This window comes from Sphaeramia orbicularis, chromosome 11 (assembly GCF_902148855.1).
Source record: "Sphaeramia orbicularis chromosome 11, fSphaOr1.1, whole genome shotgun sequence".
In the NCBI taxonomy this organism is placed as follows: domain Eukaryota; kingdom Metazoa; phylum Chordata; class Actinopteri; order Kurtiformes; family Apogonidae; genus Sphaeramia; species Sphaeramia orbicularis.
The window spans coordinates 15,935,368-15,952,580 of NC_043967.1; the positions used below are offsets into that span (position 1 = coordinate 15,935,368).

At 37.6% G+C, this 17,213-nt stretch overlaps 1 protein-coding gene across 2 annotated transcripts; it reads right to left on the reverse strand.

The window, feature by feature from the left end:
• Window positions 1–208: 208 nt before the first annotated feature.
• Window positions 209–15,287, reverse strand: oxnad1 (oxidoreductase NAD-binding domain containing 1). 2 transcript variants are annotated; one of them, XM_030147781.1, is made up of 8 exons: window positions 15,132–15,287; window positions 14,567–14,672; window positions 13,527–13,590; window positions 13,332–13,435; window positions 7,353–7,494; window positions 3,479–3,724; window positions 1,701–1,806; window positions 209–1,493 (listed from the first exon to the last, which is right to left on the reverse strand). In XM_030147781.1, exons 2-8 carry the CDS (start codon window positions 14,665–14,667, stop codon window positions 1,336–1,338), a joined length of 921 nt encoding a protein of 306 aa, XP_030003641.1. In that variant the 5' UTR covers window positions 14,668–14,672; window positions 15,132–15,287; the 3' UTR covers window positions 209–1,335. The 2 variants fall into 2 exon arrangements, with proteins under 2 accessions (XP_030003641.1, XP_030003640.1); XM_030147780.1 differs by having other exon boundaries at window positions 14,567–14,680.
• Between the last annotated feature and the right edge of the window lie 1,926 nt (window positions 15,288–17,213).

A 17,213-nucleotide genomic window follows, 5' to 3' on the forward strand; every position in this document is an offset into this window, starting at 1 on the left:
TTGCATGGGTAGATAGCACTCAAAGGAAAAGAAAACATTCCTTCTTTTAATATGAACAAACCCAACCGCTTAAGGGGGTCCTCTTTAGAAAATGTGACAAGAATTCAGTTATTTATTACCTATTTCCTGGGCCACCTGTGTTGTGTAAGTAATGTGACATGTAAGTCTTTATATAAAAGCAGAGGTCAATAAAAGTGTTTAAAACAGATTGACTCAATTTCCTTTATTTCCTTCAAATCTCCTGTTACTGGCATAAACACTTTTCCTCATAACAGGAAAAAGCAGAGAAACAACTCAAAAATGAGTATAACCCCCACTGAGAGACGACGACAAGAAACTTGCATCTATCTCTGAGGGATATTCAACGATCCAAGCCAATCAGAGACCACCTGGAGGTTCCATTACAGTGCACCATGGGATACTCTCTCCACCCTGGGATGAGAAACCGTTTATGTAGCATGTGCATGTGAGAGGCAGATTGTATGCATGAGTCGAGGAGTAAAACAGGCAGGAACACACTCCAATATGTGTGAAAATACACTCAGTGAAGTTTGCATATCAGTAAAAGGAGAAAAGCAATCACTGCAATGTAACCCACATGAGCTCAACTTTAAAACCTTAAATTCTGTAAATAAATAGTTCAGAGTTATTAAGTATAAATAACATACTTGTAAGAATTTGGGAAAAAAATGAGTTCATTAAAAGTCTGTATGGTATAAAATAACAGATACTGTTTGCACTGATCCACGAACAGCAGCATGTCCTAAAGCCTTTAAGACACATTTGCACTGGTGAGTAAGTGTGTAAACAGATGTTAGATGAGACTAAAACTAAAAATCTGCACTTAAAAGAAAACATTGCTTGTCACTATGCTTAATGAAGCACCTCAGTCGAGCATGTTGAAGTTGGAAATGGAATTGGACTTGACGATGTGTAACATTTGTGCCAAAACGCGTCAGTAACACATGTAGGGAACACCGGAGTTGCACATTTGCTGTGAGACTAATCTGAGGATGAGGTTGCCTAAAGTCAGTGATTTTACAGTCTGCTTGGTCTTTGTTTTTCGATGATAAAAATCATCTCTGTTGTCTTTGTGAGTCGGCTGCTCGCTGAAGAGTGGGCGGTCCCAGCGGTGCATTGCAGATCAGGCACAGGTTGCAGCAGGAGGGACTGGAGGTGGAATTCTCCTCATCTATTTGAGCCCTGACACTAATATCCACATGGTTGGAATATTTCAGTTGCTTTCCATTCTTGCCACACCCCATACATCCTCCCCCTGAGGACCACAAAAAGGAGCATGGGCTGGGAACAGACAACCACGCTGAATTCTGGGCTTTACCACCACTTCTCAAAGAGGATTCTGTCTTTTGGGAGCCCCAGGTCCATGAGGGTTTGGGAAAAGGCTTCAATCATGGGTGGGGGCCCACATAGGTAACACAAAGTCCTCTTTGGATCTACATGAGCCTGCAGCTCAGCTGGTGTTATTCTCCCACCTGGAGAGACAAAGAGAAAAAAACATTAATGGAGGCGGGGGTCGGCCTTCTGACTGTCGACTGTAGAGCTTTGATTGTCTGTTCTACATGATGACACTGATAAATCAACTCAGACAGAGTGTGGTATGATGTGACAGTCACTCAATCATCCGCACTCAACAAAGAAAAGTGAAAGTGTGTGCGAGTGTGTCTGTGGGCATTACTCACAGTTGACAAATGGCTGGAGGTGTTGGTCAACATCTGTGCTCTGCGTGACATGGAAACCACAGGAGAACTTGTCAGGGAACTCCTGACACACCTCTATGATGGAGTGCTGAAGATGAGGAAAAATGAATGGATTTTTAATTTATTTTATACAACTCCACGTCTGTCATATGCAGCACCTGAACACCACAGTAGTGATCAGAGTTACTTTTACTCTAGTACAAGTAGTTTGTACTTGAATTCCATATACTACTACTCTACTATTATTATGTAACTCAGACAAATTTGGTACTTTCTACTCCGATACATTTATCTAAGAGGTTTATAATAATAATGGATTAGATTTCTACAGCGCTTTTCAAAGCACCCAAATTGCTTTACATTATTGATCCATTATTCATTCATTCTCACTCTGGTGGTGGTAACCTATGTTTGTATCCACAGCTGCCCTGGGGACGGAAGTGTGGCTGCCAATTCACGCCATACGGCCCCTCCAACCACCACCGAACATTCATATGCATTCATACATCACTGTGAGTGACAATGGAGGCAAGGTGGATGAAGTGTCTTGCTCAAGGACACAGCGGCACATGACTAGGACAAAGCGGGATTTCAACTGCCACCCCTTCAGTTATTGGACAACCCGTTCTACCTCCTGAGCCATGGCCATAATTACAAGTGTCTTTTGGATGAATGCGTGACACAAGGGATAAGAGAGAAAGTAATGTTTTTACAGATGTCTGGGAGTCCAATTTTTTTATGTGAAATCCTGATTACAGTGACTACACATCATTACATTTTGACCGTTCTAAGTCAGGATCTGAAAACATTTCCAAAATTTCCAACAAGGCAACGTTTAAAAAAAGAATGGAAAAAAGTTATCGCTGCCAAATCTAATCTGATCTGATTCCAATTTACATGTGTAGCGTCAAGATGTAGTACCATCTTAAAAACAAGTCAGTAGATTTTCTCAGCACATTTTAACAAAGATTATTTTTCAGATTTTATCATGGACATCTTTGAACCATGGCCTTCCAGAATGCAAAATAAAATGCTGACTGATGTCTGTGGGCTGACAGCTCCACCAAATAGCAATTTTGTCCCCCTACGCTTTTCACATGGCTCCATTTCAAGTCATCCAATATGTCACCAAAAATCAAAGTCCAAAAAGTGAAAAAAGATTTATGTTTGTGTCAGAACTTTATTTTTTCTTCTTTCTTCTGCCATTAATCACAGATTGAATCCTCGGATTTGTCTGGTATCCCTGGATATAAAACTGGATAAAAGTCCATCTCCAGCACCTCTAACATGACTCTAGTATTAATCATCTAATAGATAGTAATATCAGTCAGCTACTCAACGTATTGAACACTTTTTCTGTGTTTTGCTGCAGGATTTTTTAGTCAGGACTTTCACTTATGGTCTAGTATTTTACTTTATTGCACAGTATTAATGTGAACAAGTGAAACTTAACTGAACAAGTGAGTCTGAACTTTAAATCTTTTCAAAAATGTGTAAAAAAAAAAAAATGCAAAAATTGAGGAAAAAGGCACAAGAAAAGACCATGTGTGTGAAATTTGACATGAATCGGGTGAATTGTGTCTGAGAAATCAGTTGGACAAAAATCTCAGATGGAATTCCTGGTTTATCTATATACCCCTGTCCTCTGAGTATTTCCTCCACTACTGAACACACAGAGGAAAAGTTAGAAGCTAAAAAAACAAACACCAAAAAAGGCTGCAAATCTTTCACAATGATCTCTGAAACGCTCAAAAACACACCTTGAAAAGCAGCTCCTGGATGTTTTTGGCGCTGTAACATATATGGACAGATCCGATGTTGTAGCCCTGCCCACCGGCGGTCCGGTTAAGGCGCAGCAGATCACTGGAGTGCAACAGAATGGAGTACAGAGGGTTGATCCCTACGCCACCGGCCACGAGCAGCAAATCCACCGAGGGCTCAGCAGGTGAGGGGTCAAAGAAGAAGTTTCCACCGACGCGCAAGTCCACACGGGAGCCCAGTGCACACTGAGGACACACACAAATGGAATGAGAGAGTGGAGACGTTGGAAGGGGTGGGTTACAGTCTCACACAGACACCCCTCTGCCTTCTGTATCTGCAGAGGAGCTGAAATTTAAAAATTCTGTATCCCTGGAAACAATATAAAAAAAAGTCTAAATGCAGAACAAACCTACACAACAGGGTGGGTGAAAACAACTTCACAAGTTGCAGAGAGAAGGTCTTTTGAAGTGGAAAGTATCAGCAAATATGCCTTCATCTGCTTTTGTAGGCATGATGAGTGAGTACATGTACACATGATAACGCACACACCCTTAATCTGCAATCACAGCCCCGACACTATTCCTGCTCAGAGAGAGAAGTCAGAGCACTGTATCAGATAAAAGGATCATCAAACGATCCCAGAGCTGAAAGCTGCGAGTCTCAGAACACTCAACCACATCATAGTGCTCTCTGCTACGTATTTACACAGTGTCGTCGCTCAGAGCTGGGTATTAAGGCCCTTCTTCAAACACAGACGCTGCAAACAAACATGCAGAGCGCAGAGAGAGAAACTATAAGGAAACACTGTTCGCATTCACAGTGCTACTCACAAACATAAGGTACAAATATGTATGAGCACGGCCCAGGGACACTAAACACTTCACTCATGAGTTGGTAAAAAGTAGAAAGAATGTAGAAAAATGTACAAAATACAATCAAGTCATGTAAAGGAAAAGAGGAAGGTTTAATTAAATGTTACAGATGTACAGTGTACTTTAGTTACAACTTCTTGTTAGCTGAAGTGGATAAACAGCAGAAAGGTTTCAGCTTTGTACACTTCATTAAAAGAATTAATTAAATTACTTTTTCGAACAGGGCTGTGTAGGTTCGGGTAGCTGTTTTCCCTTAATGAATATAATCATCTTTTAAAACTGCATTTTGTATTTCTTTAAGTTATCTTTGTCTACTGCAATTTGGTAATTGATCTGAGACATTTCACTGTGACTTAGACAACGTTCACACAGCAGGTCTTAATGCACAAATCAGATTTTTTGGTGAAATCCAATTTTTTTGTGTGTTCGTTCATATTACACATTAAATGGGGCTTCTATCAGTTTTGAGTATGAACTGAATGCGACCCTGAAGTGACCTGTATGTGCAAAAGAGGTCCTGACATAATACGTGACCATGCAAGTAACACTCCAGGGACGCAGAATTGTGATGTTTGTTGAATTTCAATGAAGTAAAGGTTGGATAAATGTGACCTGGCCGTTCAGACTGAAGTCACATCGTAAAATATTGGATACGTATCAGATTTAGGACCACATATAAAAGCGGACTGGGATAGATTTGAAAGAAAAAAAAAAAAAATTCGGATTTGTGCTGCTCAAACTGTCTTTAACAGATCGGATACAGGTCACATATGGGCAAAGAAATCTGATTTGTGCCTCATTTGCCTGCAGTCTGAACGTAGCCAAATATACAAAAAGGACCAAAGGCTCTGTCGTACCTAGCATGTTCTATCATGGATCAATAACAACTTGAATTTGTAAGGTTGTCAGGTTCTGCTGCTATGTTAGAGTCCTGTGGTCTTGATGCAGGGGATCAATCTCCCAGTAGAAGTGGGGGGTACTTTCACTGGAGGAGACCTCGACTAATTAAATGAAAGTCCATATATGACTTTCTATTAGTGCTCAATAGTAACTATATTGGTATCTGTAACCAGGGTGTGATTTGTCAAAAAAACACTGGGGGGGGGGTTGTTTTTTTTGGGGGTGGGGGGTGGGGGCAGCAGTTATATACCTGGGGGTACGGTCTATAACTAACATAACCAACGCTAGCGTGAAACAAAAGTGAAACTTCACATACTTTAAACTTTAAAATTAGAAAATGATGGGGTCACTCCCTGATTCCCACATATTGTTTTACTTGTATAATAAACCTATACAGATGAAACATGCAAATCATAATGGGCCAGATCAACAGGGGACACATTTCATGTTCAATAAGCTGTGTTGAAAACTAAATAACTTATCTACATGTTTAATACATGTATGAATAGGCCTCAGTAAGTGCTTTCACATGACACGTTACAATTTACAGAAAGAAAATGCTAGTGTACAAATACTTAAATTACTGCTGCGTGACACAGGGACTCAAAATGAACATCACTTATTTTTTCTCTTTATGCAAATGTACCAAACAGGCTGTTCTCATGAGAAGTTGATAATAAATGAAACATATGTTTAACTACAATTGTGATTAATATTGGATAAAAATATTTAAATGATCAGTTTTTATGAACACAAATATGCTGTGACACGGGGACAGCAGTTTGTCACTTTGTTCAGTAGTCAGAATAAAAAACACTGTGCTGGAACTAAAACACTACAAATATGCTAATAAACTTTTATTTGACATACATATTACAAGTGAAGTGATGTATACAGCTCAAAGCAGAGCATGTTTTACAAATAATTTGAGTGTACATAACCTCTGTTGAATAATTACTTCCTACAGATTCACAGACTTAAAATATCACTTACACAAACAAGAAAAAACATTATTAAAGTTAATAGTGCATTTACATGTTTTAGTCCTTTTAAGGTTTCATTTTATATTGATTATATCTTTAAACCTTTTTTTCCAACAAGTGATGCTGAAATTTTGTCAACAGTTCTTACGCTATAAAATGAGCCTTAGAAATGAGAGGTGAAACTTAAATTTTTGTCACTGATGTACACTTTGGCTTGATCTGGCCCAATAGTGTAAGTTGGTGCATTGCCAGCTGTAGATATACTGATGCTTTGGCAAATCTACTTCAAAAACCTGAACCGACACTTACAAATGTAAATTAGCTGTAAATCTGTAACATGCTGTCAACTTTTTGACACGTTAAAAGCCTCTTTGTCTGCTATGTCTGAAGTCTGTGAACCCATTTGTACCATTTATACCAGTGTGTGTATATGTGTGTGTTTCTGTGTTCTAGTGTGGACAGATATACTGTATTTTATAAAATAAAAGCCATATGAACAGATTTTATTATTTTTTTTACAATACAGCTGAAGAAAGATAACTTTATTAATGTGGAAAGAATGTAATTCAGCATCAAACCTGTACCTGTGTCTACTTCCTAAATGCTTCAGTTTTTTTTTTTTTTTTAACTAATTTACTTACTTACTTATTTTGCACAACAACAAATCAAACATTAGGACAAACAAAGAAACAATTTGTGCAGGTGAGATCAGAAAACCCTGAGAGGCTTAGAAAATTAATCTCACCTCATTACAGCATTAGCTCAAAGAAACAAAGAAAGACAATAGGAATAAAACAATACAACAAGAATATAAACAGAGAATACAAGAAAAAGAGTATGTGTAAGAGTGTGTAACGGTGGGAGAGTGCGTGTATGAGAAATATTTAAATTTGTTGAATCAGATATGTCCTAAGCCTAAACTTAAACTAAGTGAGGTAGACTGAGATGTGATTTGAATATAACTATGCCATAGCTTCTTTTCTATTCTTTGCTGTACTCCTTCTTTATATTTGCAACTCTTCCCTCTCCCATCAGTTTATCTATGTGCACTGTATCGCCATCAAGCCAGCCATAAATAAATAAATAAATGTTGCTCCGATACTCGCTGCTCCACTCACCATGGTGTGAATCCAGTGTGCTGGGGGGTGTGTGGTGTATTTGACAGCCAATTCAATGACGCCCTCTCTCTGCAGTAAACCCGGGTTGGAGCACATGGAGAAACCCCCCACTGTCTCCATCCCAGGAATGAAGAAATCCACCCTGCACACAGAACGCAGAGGGCCACATGATGATTAAATTACACATAATGCAATGACGTTTCTGCACATGCATCTGTTGTTTAGAAATATCCCTGCACCCCAAGGCACCAGACCAACTTTTTTCCATAGAAGCACTGAAGCTCCATGCTAAAAATTTTTGGAGCAACAGCACAAAATCTGGCAACATATTCATATTTTCCTGTCTGAGGTATTGACAATAAAAGCAATGAATTCATCCTACATTTGTATTGTCTGTGGATGTGAGTCATGATTTAGCTTATTCTGCTGTCCAGCTCCACTGCTGTCCATTAAAAAAAGACATCACTGAGCCTCATCGTTGCACTGTGTAATGCATATCATCCTTATGAAACTACTTTTTCAGAGAAGAGTTCAATAGTCCAATGATGAAAGTCATTTTTTGTGCCTGAAAAGTCCTAAACCTGATGTACAGTACTGAGTAAAAGTCCAGGCCAACATTAGCTTGGTTGGTTTAGTAAAGTTCTGATGACCACACTTATGCATACAGTCTCTATCTGTATTAAAGGAGTGATATTTTGCTTTTTTTTTTTTTTTTAAATGGAATTATGCATTTTAAAACACTTCCCTGTGATCTACATAAACTGTAAATGCTATTTCTGGATCTGAATTCTTCATTAATTCTTCATTAATTCAACTCCAAAGACCCATCTTCAACCCTATTTTTTTTTTCTTTTAGTTTTTAGTGCTACACAAATATTGTGACGGGGTAATGAAAACAAACAGACAAAGAAAATAAAAGTTCATAAGGCATAGACATTAGGCAAAACAAAGACGGGTGCAAACAGAGGGCTATTTACAAGTGTGTTTGTGCGTGTGCATGTGTGTGTATATATATGTGTGATTATTTATGGTTATTTTGTGCGAGTTGGGTATATTCAGGTGGAGATAGAAGAGGAAATGAAAACAAAATTGACTGTCTCGTAAGTGCAAGGGTCTAAGGATGAAAGAATACAAAAGCAAGAAATCAGTAAAGGGTTTTAAATAATGGTATAGAAAGAAGCTTAAGGGAAAAGAGAGGATAGAAAGAAGGGAGAGGGGAAAGGAGAGATGAAAAAAAGCAAAATCATTAATCCCAAATACAATAATAGTGACTGCCTTTTCTTTCTTTTTCCACCTCTCCTCCCCCTTCCCTACTTTCCTCCCCCCTTTCTCCTCCTTTTTTCTTATTATCAGTACCATTATCATCACTCCAATTTTCAAGATTTCTACAATATACATTATTTGACTTTTGTTTTTGGAGATGGTATGGCCAAGGACTTCAACCCTATTTCTGAGTAACGACATCAGAAAGGTCATTTTGAGCGCTGGCCCTTTAAATGCAAATGAGCCACTTCATGCCCCACCCCCTCCAGGTTGTTGGTTGTGCTGCTCTGACCGTTCAACCAAAAACTGGACATTTTAGGTAATCGGGCTGAAGTTTGGACATATTTTCAGTTTTTACTACAACCGCTGCTGCTGATAAACAACTATGTCGTACTCTGAGAAATGTTCATCGGCAGTCTTCACCTTATATGTGCAAATGTCGTGACGTAACTAGTTATAGATGTAACAAATTAAACAGGAATTAAAACAGGTTGTAGAAATCCACTCGGTTTTTGCTGGAATAAATATAAAGATAGCTTTGCAGCACCTGAAAGGTTCAAATTCAAACTTTTGGAACTATTAGGGTCCAAATACACAAACAAATGAACCAAAGACTAATAAAAGTGGGTTTAGCACAATATGACCCCTTTAAGATACAATCCGATATATGTGAAGTATGTACAGCAGTAAAAACTAAAGGTTCAGTGAAAAACAGCTTCTATAAACCAAAGTGGTTGTATTTAGTGGGACCTCCCTTTGTACTTAACATGTCTTTAACCCTTTTATTCAGACAATATGAGATTCACTGCATTGATTTTCTGATGTTTTATACAAGGTTTCATTCAACACACGTCAGATGTTTCTAACTGTTTGTGGTGCTTCTTGTCATGGCGTCAGAGGTCACATAAATAGTCACTTTAACCTTTAGAACACATTTAGTTCAGTTGTTTGTGCATCTTTTAAGGTTGTGCACATATTTCCTATATTTTCTTGTATCTGAAGAAAAGAGAATGAGTGATTAATGTCTGCTCATTTCAAAGCTAAAGGTGCCTAAGACTAAGTACTGTATATGAACTGTAGTGGCACGGAAGGAATGTCTGAATGAACCTGTCTAGAAAAATTTATTCAGAGCTGATTTCATTGACACCAAAGAGAGGCTGACCAAACATAAGATGCACTGCTGCTCCTGCCTGTAAAATTTTGTTCAGCTCTCACAAAATGTGATTAAACGGTCTCAGGATGGAGCTCTATATTGTATTATACAACAACAGGAACACTGTTAAAAGCCACGACCACAGAGATCCATGTGATTCACACATGCATCGTGTTATTCGAGCATGAAACAGGGCTGACACTTCTGATTTCTAAACATCTAATTCAAGAGAAAAGAACATGCAGATCTAAAGGTTATATCGTGAATAAAGGTAGTGTGGTGCCCTTTAACCTCAGTGAACACAGCCGCTAGTTCTAGAAACCAGAGGGAAACAAAACCAAACCAGATGTAAAGTTGTTTTTTTTCTTAAATGTTGTGTTTGAGTTTTATACTTGACATGGCTCCATCTGTCTATCACCAGCACAGCAGAGCAGGCGCAGTAGAAAACAGAAATTCTCCACTATTGGGCCGATGCTCCACTAAAACAATGACCCACTGTTACACCAGAGAGAGAAACACTGACTCCACAGCCCTCTGAAGCATCATAAATATGGAACCGCTGTGAAGGCGCACACATATGTTCCACCCACCTCTTCTTCTTCTTCTCCACCTCCTCTCCCACCTGGAGATGAACAACTTAACAGTCCTTTTTTCTCAGAAACACTGAAACTGAAAGATTTCCATCCATTTACATTCATTACCCGCGCTGCAGGGCAACTGGCTGCCGGTTTTATATCACACCACCGCCCACCCACAGTATGGGCTTGTGTACGTATACTGCAAGTGCACGGTACACTAATTACTGTTGGCAGTGCAGACTGACAGAAGCACTAAAGGATATTTTGTGAAGGGCTTTACTTTTTATTATGGTTAAAGCAGAGTCAGATGAAGTTTAACATTTATTACTGTTGTGTACGAGTCAGAATTGTTGAGCTGTTTCAATACTAACAGATACCTTACTAAAAGTATACACACCCATATCTACAAGGAGAGGAGCTTACAAACTATCTGGATCATTTTTATTTACCAAATACCTTTAAATCAATAATACACCCCTTGTCAAGTCGAAAGTATTTTTTTTACTTTACAGAAACAAAATAACAACAGCAAAGCAATTATTATGACAATGATGCCTCCCTGTGGAAACTATATTTACTGCAGCCATTATGAGAGGACTGAAAAGTTGCTTTGAGTACTTTTCCTTTTCTGTTTGCATACCTATTAAGTGACGATGTACTCCTATGATTTGAAGTAAACTGGTTAGACACAACTAGAACTCATGTTACTGTAACATAGAGTGTATGTGAACTGAGCCAGTGTGAGGGTCTTCCAGTGGTTTGTGAACTACTGTTTGAAGACTGGCTCTTTGGAGGAAGAGGTGATCGTGTTTGGACAAAGACAGAGCATAGGGAGTGTAAGGGGTGATGACTGAGCTAAAGCCTGGGAGCTAATTACTTGTAAATGGAATGATGACGCAATTGTGGTGAAACACATCAATGCTGAGTGTGAGTCAATGCTGAGTGTGACATAAAAAAGCTGAAAAACATGTAGTAAAAAAAAAAAAAAAAAAAAAAAAAAAGCATTTATAGGCGATAGGTGTTGTTTTGCTTTCCCATTGTGAGAATGATGTCATCATATTTTTAGCATTCTTTTAATACAACTCTGTCATTAAATTCACCAGCTCTAATCAGAGGTGTTCAGTCTACCCATCCTTCAATCAGACCTAAAGCCTTTTTAATCCCTCTATTCTGTAGTACCCATACTCACAGGTGCAGAGATCTACCCTTGTAAGACCTTTGTCTCAGTTCAGTTAGTTCATTTGTTTGTCCGTTTGAATCTGAAATCACATTTTCAAACACCACAGTGACAAAACACCACAATTCCTCTTTTTCTCAGTCAACCCTGGTAGACTTAAGAGGCTTCAGGGCATCATTGTCCCGTGAGAAAAGACTGAGTGATGGTAAGAATAACGCAACACACTCTTAGAGGAATACTGATTTCAGGCAAGACTTTCTCAGGTGGTAAAACTAGTACAAAAACTCAAACTAATCCTTTCACAGACTCATATGGTTCTGGATAATTGAATACGTAGGTCTAGATGTGAGACAGGAGTAGTTCAGAGACATCTGTGTGATAGAGGATCACAGACTCTGATCCCCACAAGCTCATCCTGTTTCCAACTTTGTAGTCATTTTCAGAATCCTCTGGTGAGTGAAGTTAAACTTTTTATCATGAAAAGCATGAGACGGCAGACATCTATGCTTCAACATAATAATAATAATAATAATAATAATAATAATAATAATAATAATAATAATAATAATAATAGGGCAGCGACTCAGGTCATTGGTCTGAAATGACTATGTAGTGAATTTGACAGATGACATGTAAACAACATATTCTGTTTGTATATTCTTATTTCGTTCTTTTACAAATGGAGTATTTAAGACCAAGGATATGTCAATATTATTCTACTATTATGATGAGTCTTACAATTCATTAAAAATTAGCATTTTTTTTTACTGCAGATTGTGACACATGGCCACTGGTTACTTTGTGCTGTGAAGAGACCAGAATCCTCTCAGGTACAAATGGATGCTCCAAGGAAAAGCACACATTCCAGGTCAGCAGAAAATGCCGGAAAACCCCCCCAAAACAAAACACCTACTTTTAAATATTAAGAGAGAAGGTATCAAGTTTGTGGATATAAATAAATATTAAAAAGTGGCTATATCAAGAAACTGTTTGAAGGAATAAAAGTGGTACACAGTGGAACCTCTGCCACCAGCAGAGAACTCTGAAAAAAACCTATATGCATGTGTAAAAGGAATGCAAGTGGAATATTCATTTTCATTGGCCATAGAAACACCTTGTTAGGAATTTAGTCTCTTTCAGAATAAGAGTAGACCAATACAATTTTGTACAAATAGATGTAGTCAATGAGCCTGTTTACATGTACACCAATACTCTGATCATTATCCGATTTCTGGAGTTGTCAGATTATTCAAGTGATCATGTAAACAGGATAATCTGACATGTTTCCTCAGATAACAGCACTTCTGATTATGAGAACTTGGATTAACACACCTAGATTTCTCCCCAATCCTCCGATGTCTTCCCACATATATACAGGTTAATCTGACTTATTTCATTCTTTTACGTCTGCATTTGTGTAAACACAATTAAAATCACAGAGAAATGGAAGATATGTAGTCAAAAGTGAGCGGAAGACAATAACAGGAAGTTTAAGTCTACCATCACTACGTATGTACGTACTCCAAAAGAAATCCAGTAATGGACTGGAACGTCTAAACCAGTGTTTTTCAATTATCACATTTCTTATGTGCATGTAAATGCGTTAGATTTCATTATTACAATTATCTGATTTTTTTGGTCATGTTGACAGGCTAAGTGACAAAAGGAGCAGATGTTACACATTTACTTCAATTATTTCCCACTATTGTTTTTGTATTGCTATGATTATATTAACACATTGAAGCCAACCCTGCGACCCACAGCCACGCTGCATTAGTTATTAGGTGTAAATGTGATCATCTACTCACCACTGTCCTGCTTTAAAGCTGAAGTCTGGGTGTACGGCTATTCTCAGTCGTTTCACTGTCTCTGACTCATTTATCATGCCACATACTTCAGCTGGATACAGAGCCTGTGTCACCAAACAAATGGAATGAACTTGTGTTTAATAGGGTTAAAAAGTAAAGCAGGTAACAGATTATGCAGCAAAACTATCAACTTACATTTTGTCTGTAGTTACTTGCTGTCCTCTCAAGATGGTCCATTTTTCTTTTTGAGGACATACACCTGTTTAAAAAAGGGAGATGTTTTCTGTTTATTACCTTATAATATCCTCTTGCAGAGTTGAGACGGTCTAATGTGGGGAGGTGGACTTTGACCTGACAGCTGTCAGCAGACTGTAAAAACTAACCAGTTTGCACAAATATGACTTCCAACCTACTTTGCACCGAGCTGACAAACACCTTGGCACAAAAGCATTACAGCTGAGTTTTCACACTTCTTAACATTTCAGTCAGTCCAACTACTACATGGTCATTTTCACACCTCCAAGTTCTTGCCATTGCTCCTGCCAGTGAAAGCTTCTCCTGCTTAAAGGATTGTGATGTAACCCCCTGGGACTGGGACTCCCAGTAATAGTCTGTTTGCCTGTGTCCACTGCATTCTAGTTAGGTTATGAACTCTGAGGAGTGGTTTGGTGGGGTCCGCAACCAGTTCTCTATGTCAAGAAAGGTTTTATTACCATCAAAATTTATATTTAGGATTAGTTTGTGGAGCTTTTGGGTGATCATCTCTCTATGAAGATGAAGTGGGGTTATGTTTCTAGTTGTTAGAAGGCTGTTGATGTGAAATGCCATAATAATAATAATAGTGAAAATAAATGTACATTTTTTCCTTTTACTTAATATATCAAAAGGAGACATATACTTGCAATAACAAATATAAAAGCTGAAATAACAAAACAAAAAAAAAAAGTCATGTTGTCCAATAACAGTCCAAACTGATAAAGAGATCATATATTAAAATTAAATATTAGAGTTAGTGAAAATTAAGTTTGAAAGTATTTACTGAAGGTGTAACTTCTTCAAATTTCTATTTCAGATAAGTAACAAGTTTGAAAGAGCCTGAAATGAAAAAAATAAAAAGAGTGAAAATACACTAGTTCTTGATCAGTTTATCACTTATGGGTAAAAGCATCCTGTTGGACTATCCTGGACACATTTATAGTTCCAACAGAAGCCGGGACATGCTGGACTGAACCTACCTGGTGAAGGAGCCCAGCATCCGGGTTCGGACCAGACCAGCTCCGGGGGTCGGCAGGCTGAAGCTTCGGAGGGTTGATATGAGGATACCCGGGACCCTCATCGCGACCTTGGGCCAAACAACAGAGAAAGCCTCGCTTTATCTGTCACATGTCGGTTAATGTTTTACACCTTTATGTCCACGTTATTTAAACATGTATTCGTATGGACGCCTCAGTACAGTGAAGTATCCACCAAAGTCCGTCCACATAATCACCTGGTTTAGTTCAACATCAACGTAGAAAACTATTCTGCAACTACATCAAAAAATGTGCCCCAAGACCTCAGCTTACGTGGTATTTCTACTTTCAACGCCCCGTTTTGACATTTTTAAGATAATAAAATAAAATATAAACAGCCTCACCGGTTTAAATGACTGTCTGGTCTGATACTAGAGTTTAAATTATTAAAGTGAACTTTTCGGATGGAGTTCGGTTTGACCTCCTCTGTCATGCGGCTCCAGTAGCATACGTTAGCATACTAGCTCGGCTTAAGCTAAATGCCGGTTAATCGGTAACAAACACATACCACCGAAGAAGACAACAGGCAGCCGGTGTCGTTTTCACGCCGAAATGAGATGACAACTTATTCTAGTCAAATCCTATTCATTCTGTCCTCTTGCGCTTCTGCGATGATAACCTTGCTTATTTAAACATTACATTACACAAGTGATGCGTTCGCCTTCTTCTTCTCTTATTTTAATGGCGGATTACAACCAACATTATAAAGTGCATACCGCCACCTACTGTACCGGAGAGTGCAAATCAGGGTTTATTACTTCAGGTTACAATCTACATAATAATAATAATAATAATAATAATAATAATAATAATAATAATAATAATAATAATAATATATTGGTAAAGCTGTAAATAACATCAGTATCAACATAAAACTATGTACATTAGGTTTTATATCTTATTTATTAGTCCTGTTTTCCTTTTCAAGTGATGGCTTTGTCTACTTCGTTGTTTTTTGTTTTTTTTAACTGCAGCTTGTAAGCAATGTGTTGGCTCAGAGCTCTCTGCTGGGTGGTTTGTAAACATGTGGCTTTGCCCTTAGTACCTTCATAGAATAAAAATAAACAGATTAAAAAAAAAACATATATATTTTAAGGAAAGGTACATTAATAACATTGTTTAAGTTTTATGTAGTTGTTTCTTAAATGCTCTCTATCCTCACTTGTAAAAAAAAAGTTTTAACAGGTGTTTCATATTCTAAAGAGTCTAGATATTCTTTCTTTAAAAAAAAAAAAAAAAAAAAAAGATTTGGAATAGGCTAAACTAGGATTTGAATTCACGCTTTCTTTATTTTTTCAAAAAATTCCATTTACTGAGTAGTGATTAACATGCTGAGACTGTAATTCTGTAATTTTTCCTCACTGGAAATTACTGTAAACCATGGCCACCTTTGTATGGGTTTTGTGGATAACGTTATCATGTAGGTCTGAGCTTTGGTTGATGTATACTTGTTTTTCAAAGATTGAAATTATAAATGGAAAGTTATGATTTGCAAAGTTTCATATTCATAATTGCGAAACTGTGTTTTCTTCTATCTTCTTAAATATTTATTTACCAATGTATATTAATGTTTATTAGCGTTATTTTTTGCTTATTCACATTTCTGTACTATTAAAACCATTTTAAAAGAAAAATAGATCAGAAAATATTGCAGTTATTGCAAGAACCTTCAGTGTTTATGTGGTTCTAGGACATATGGTCAATGAGAAATTCAGTGTGTGAAAACTGACGACTTATGACTCAATTTTGTTGGTTCAGTGATTGCTATTTTGCCTGAAGTGGCAACAATGAGGAATAAATGTGGGCCTATCTATAGGTGAAATAATAGAAGTGTCCTCTACATTACCTAGTCTCACACAGTTAGTGTACCGACCAGCTTTAAGAGTGAAAGATGTGTAAACAGCAGCTGTCCATGTGGAATTTTAACTCAAAGTGAATTCCTGTCTCAATTGTTTACTGACACACCTTTCACATGAAACGTGGGACAATCATTGATTTAATCATGCCAGCAGTTGGAAAGAGGAAAGGTGTCTAATCTCACACATGCAAAACAGATGTTAGATAGTTGGACTTTTTGAAGTTGGAAAAGACAAGTACTGTAGTGAAAAGAAACTGTCAGTTTACACAGCGGAATAGATTTTATTCACTCATTTCTTGGAAAATATTTAAATTTTGCACTATATTTGTTATTTTTAGTCTATATTGTTTAGAATAGCAGAGAGAAGTGTTGGAATAAAACTTTCAGCATGTCATTGTATCTCATTTCTCAACAGGTGGATCCTGACCCAAAAGTGGGCCAGTGACTTATTGTGAAAGGGTCATGAAGTGTGTTGTCAAAAAATAAATACAGTAGTAAATTTTAAATGTTTTCCAATCTGATTTGTTTGGATATGCTTTAAAGACACACAGTAAGTTGTTTTCATTGTAAAAAAAAAAAAAAAAGACTCCTGATTGAAAAGTGACAGCCTGACTTTATAGAATCATTTAGAGCCAAAAGATATGACCCTAGATTTACTAAGTGACAATAAAAACATAACTGAAGCCCCAGTGTCTCTGATGACGCAAATCTGAAATGCCACCTGAAACAGTT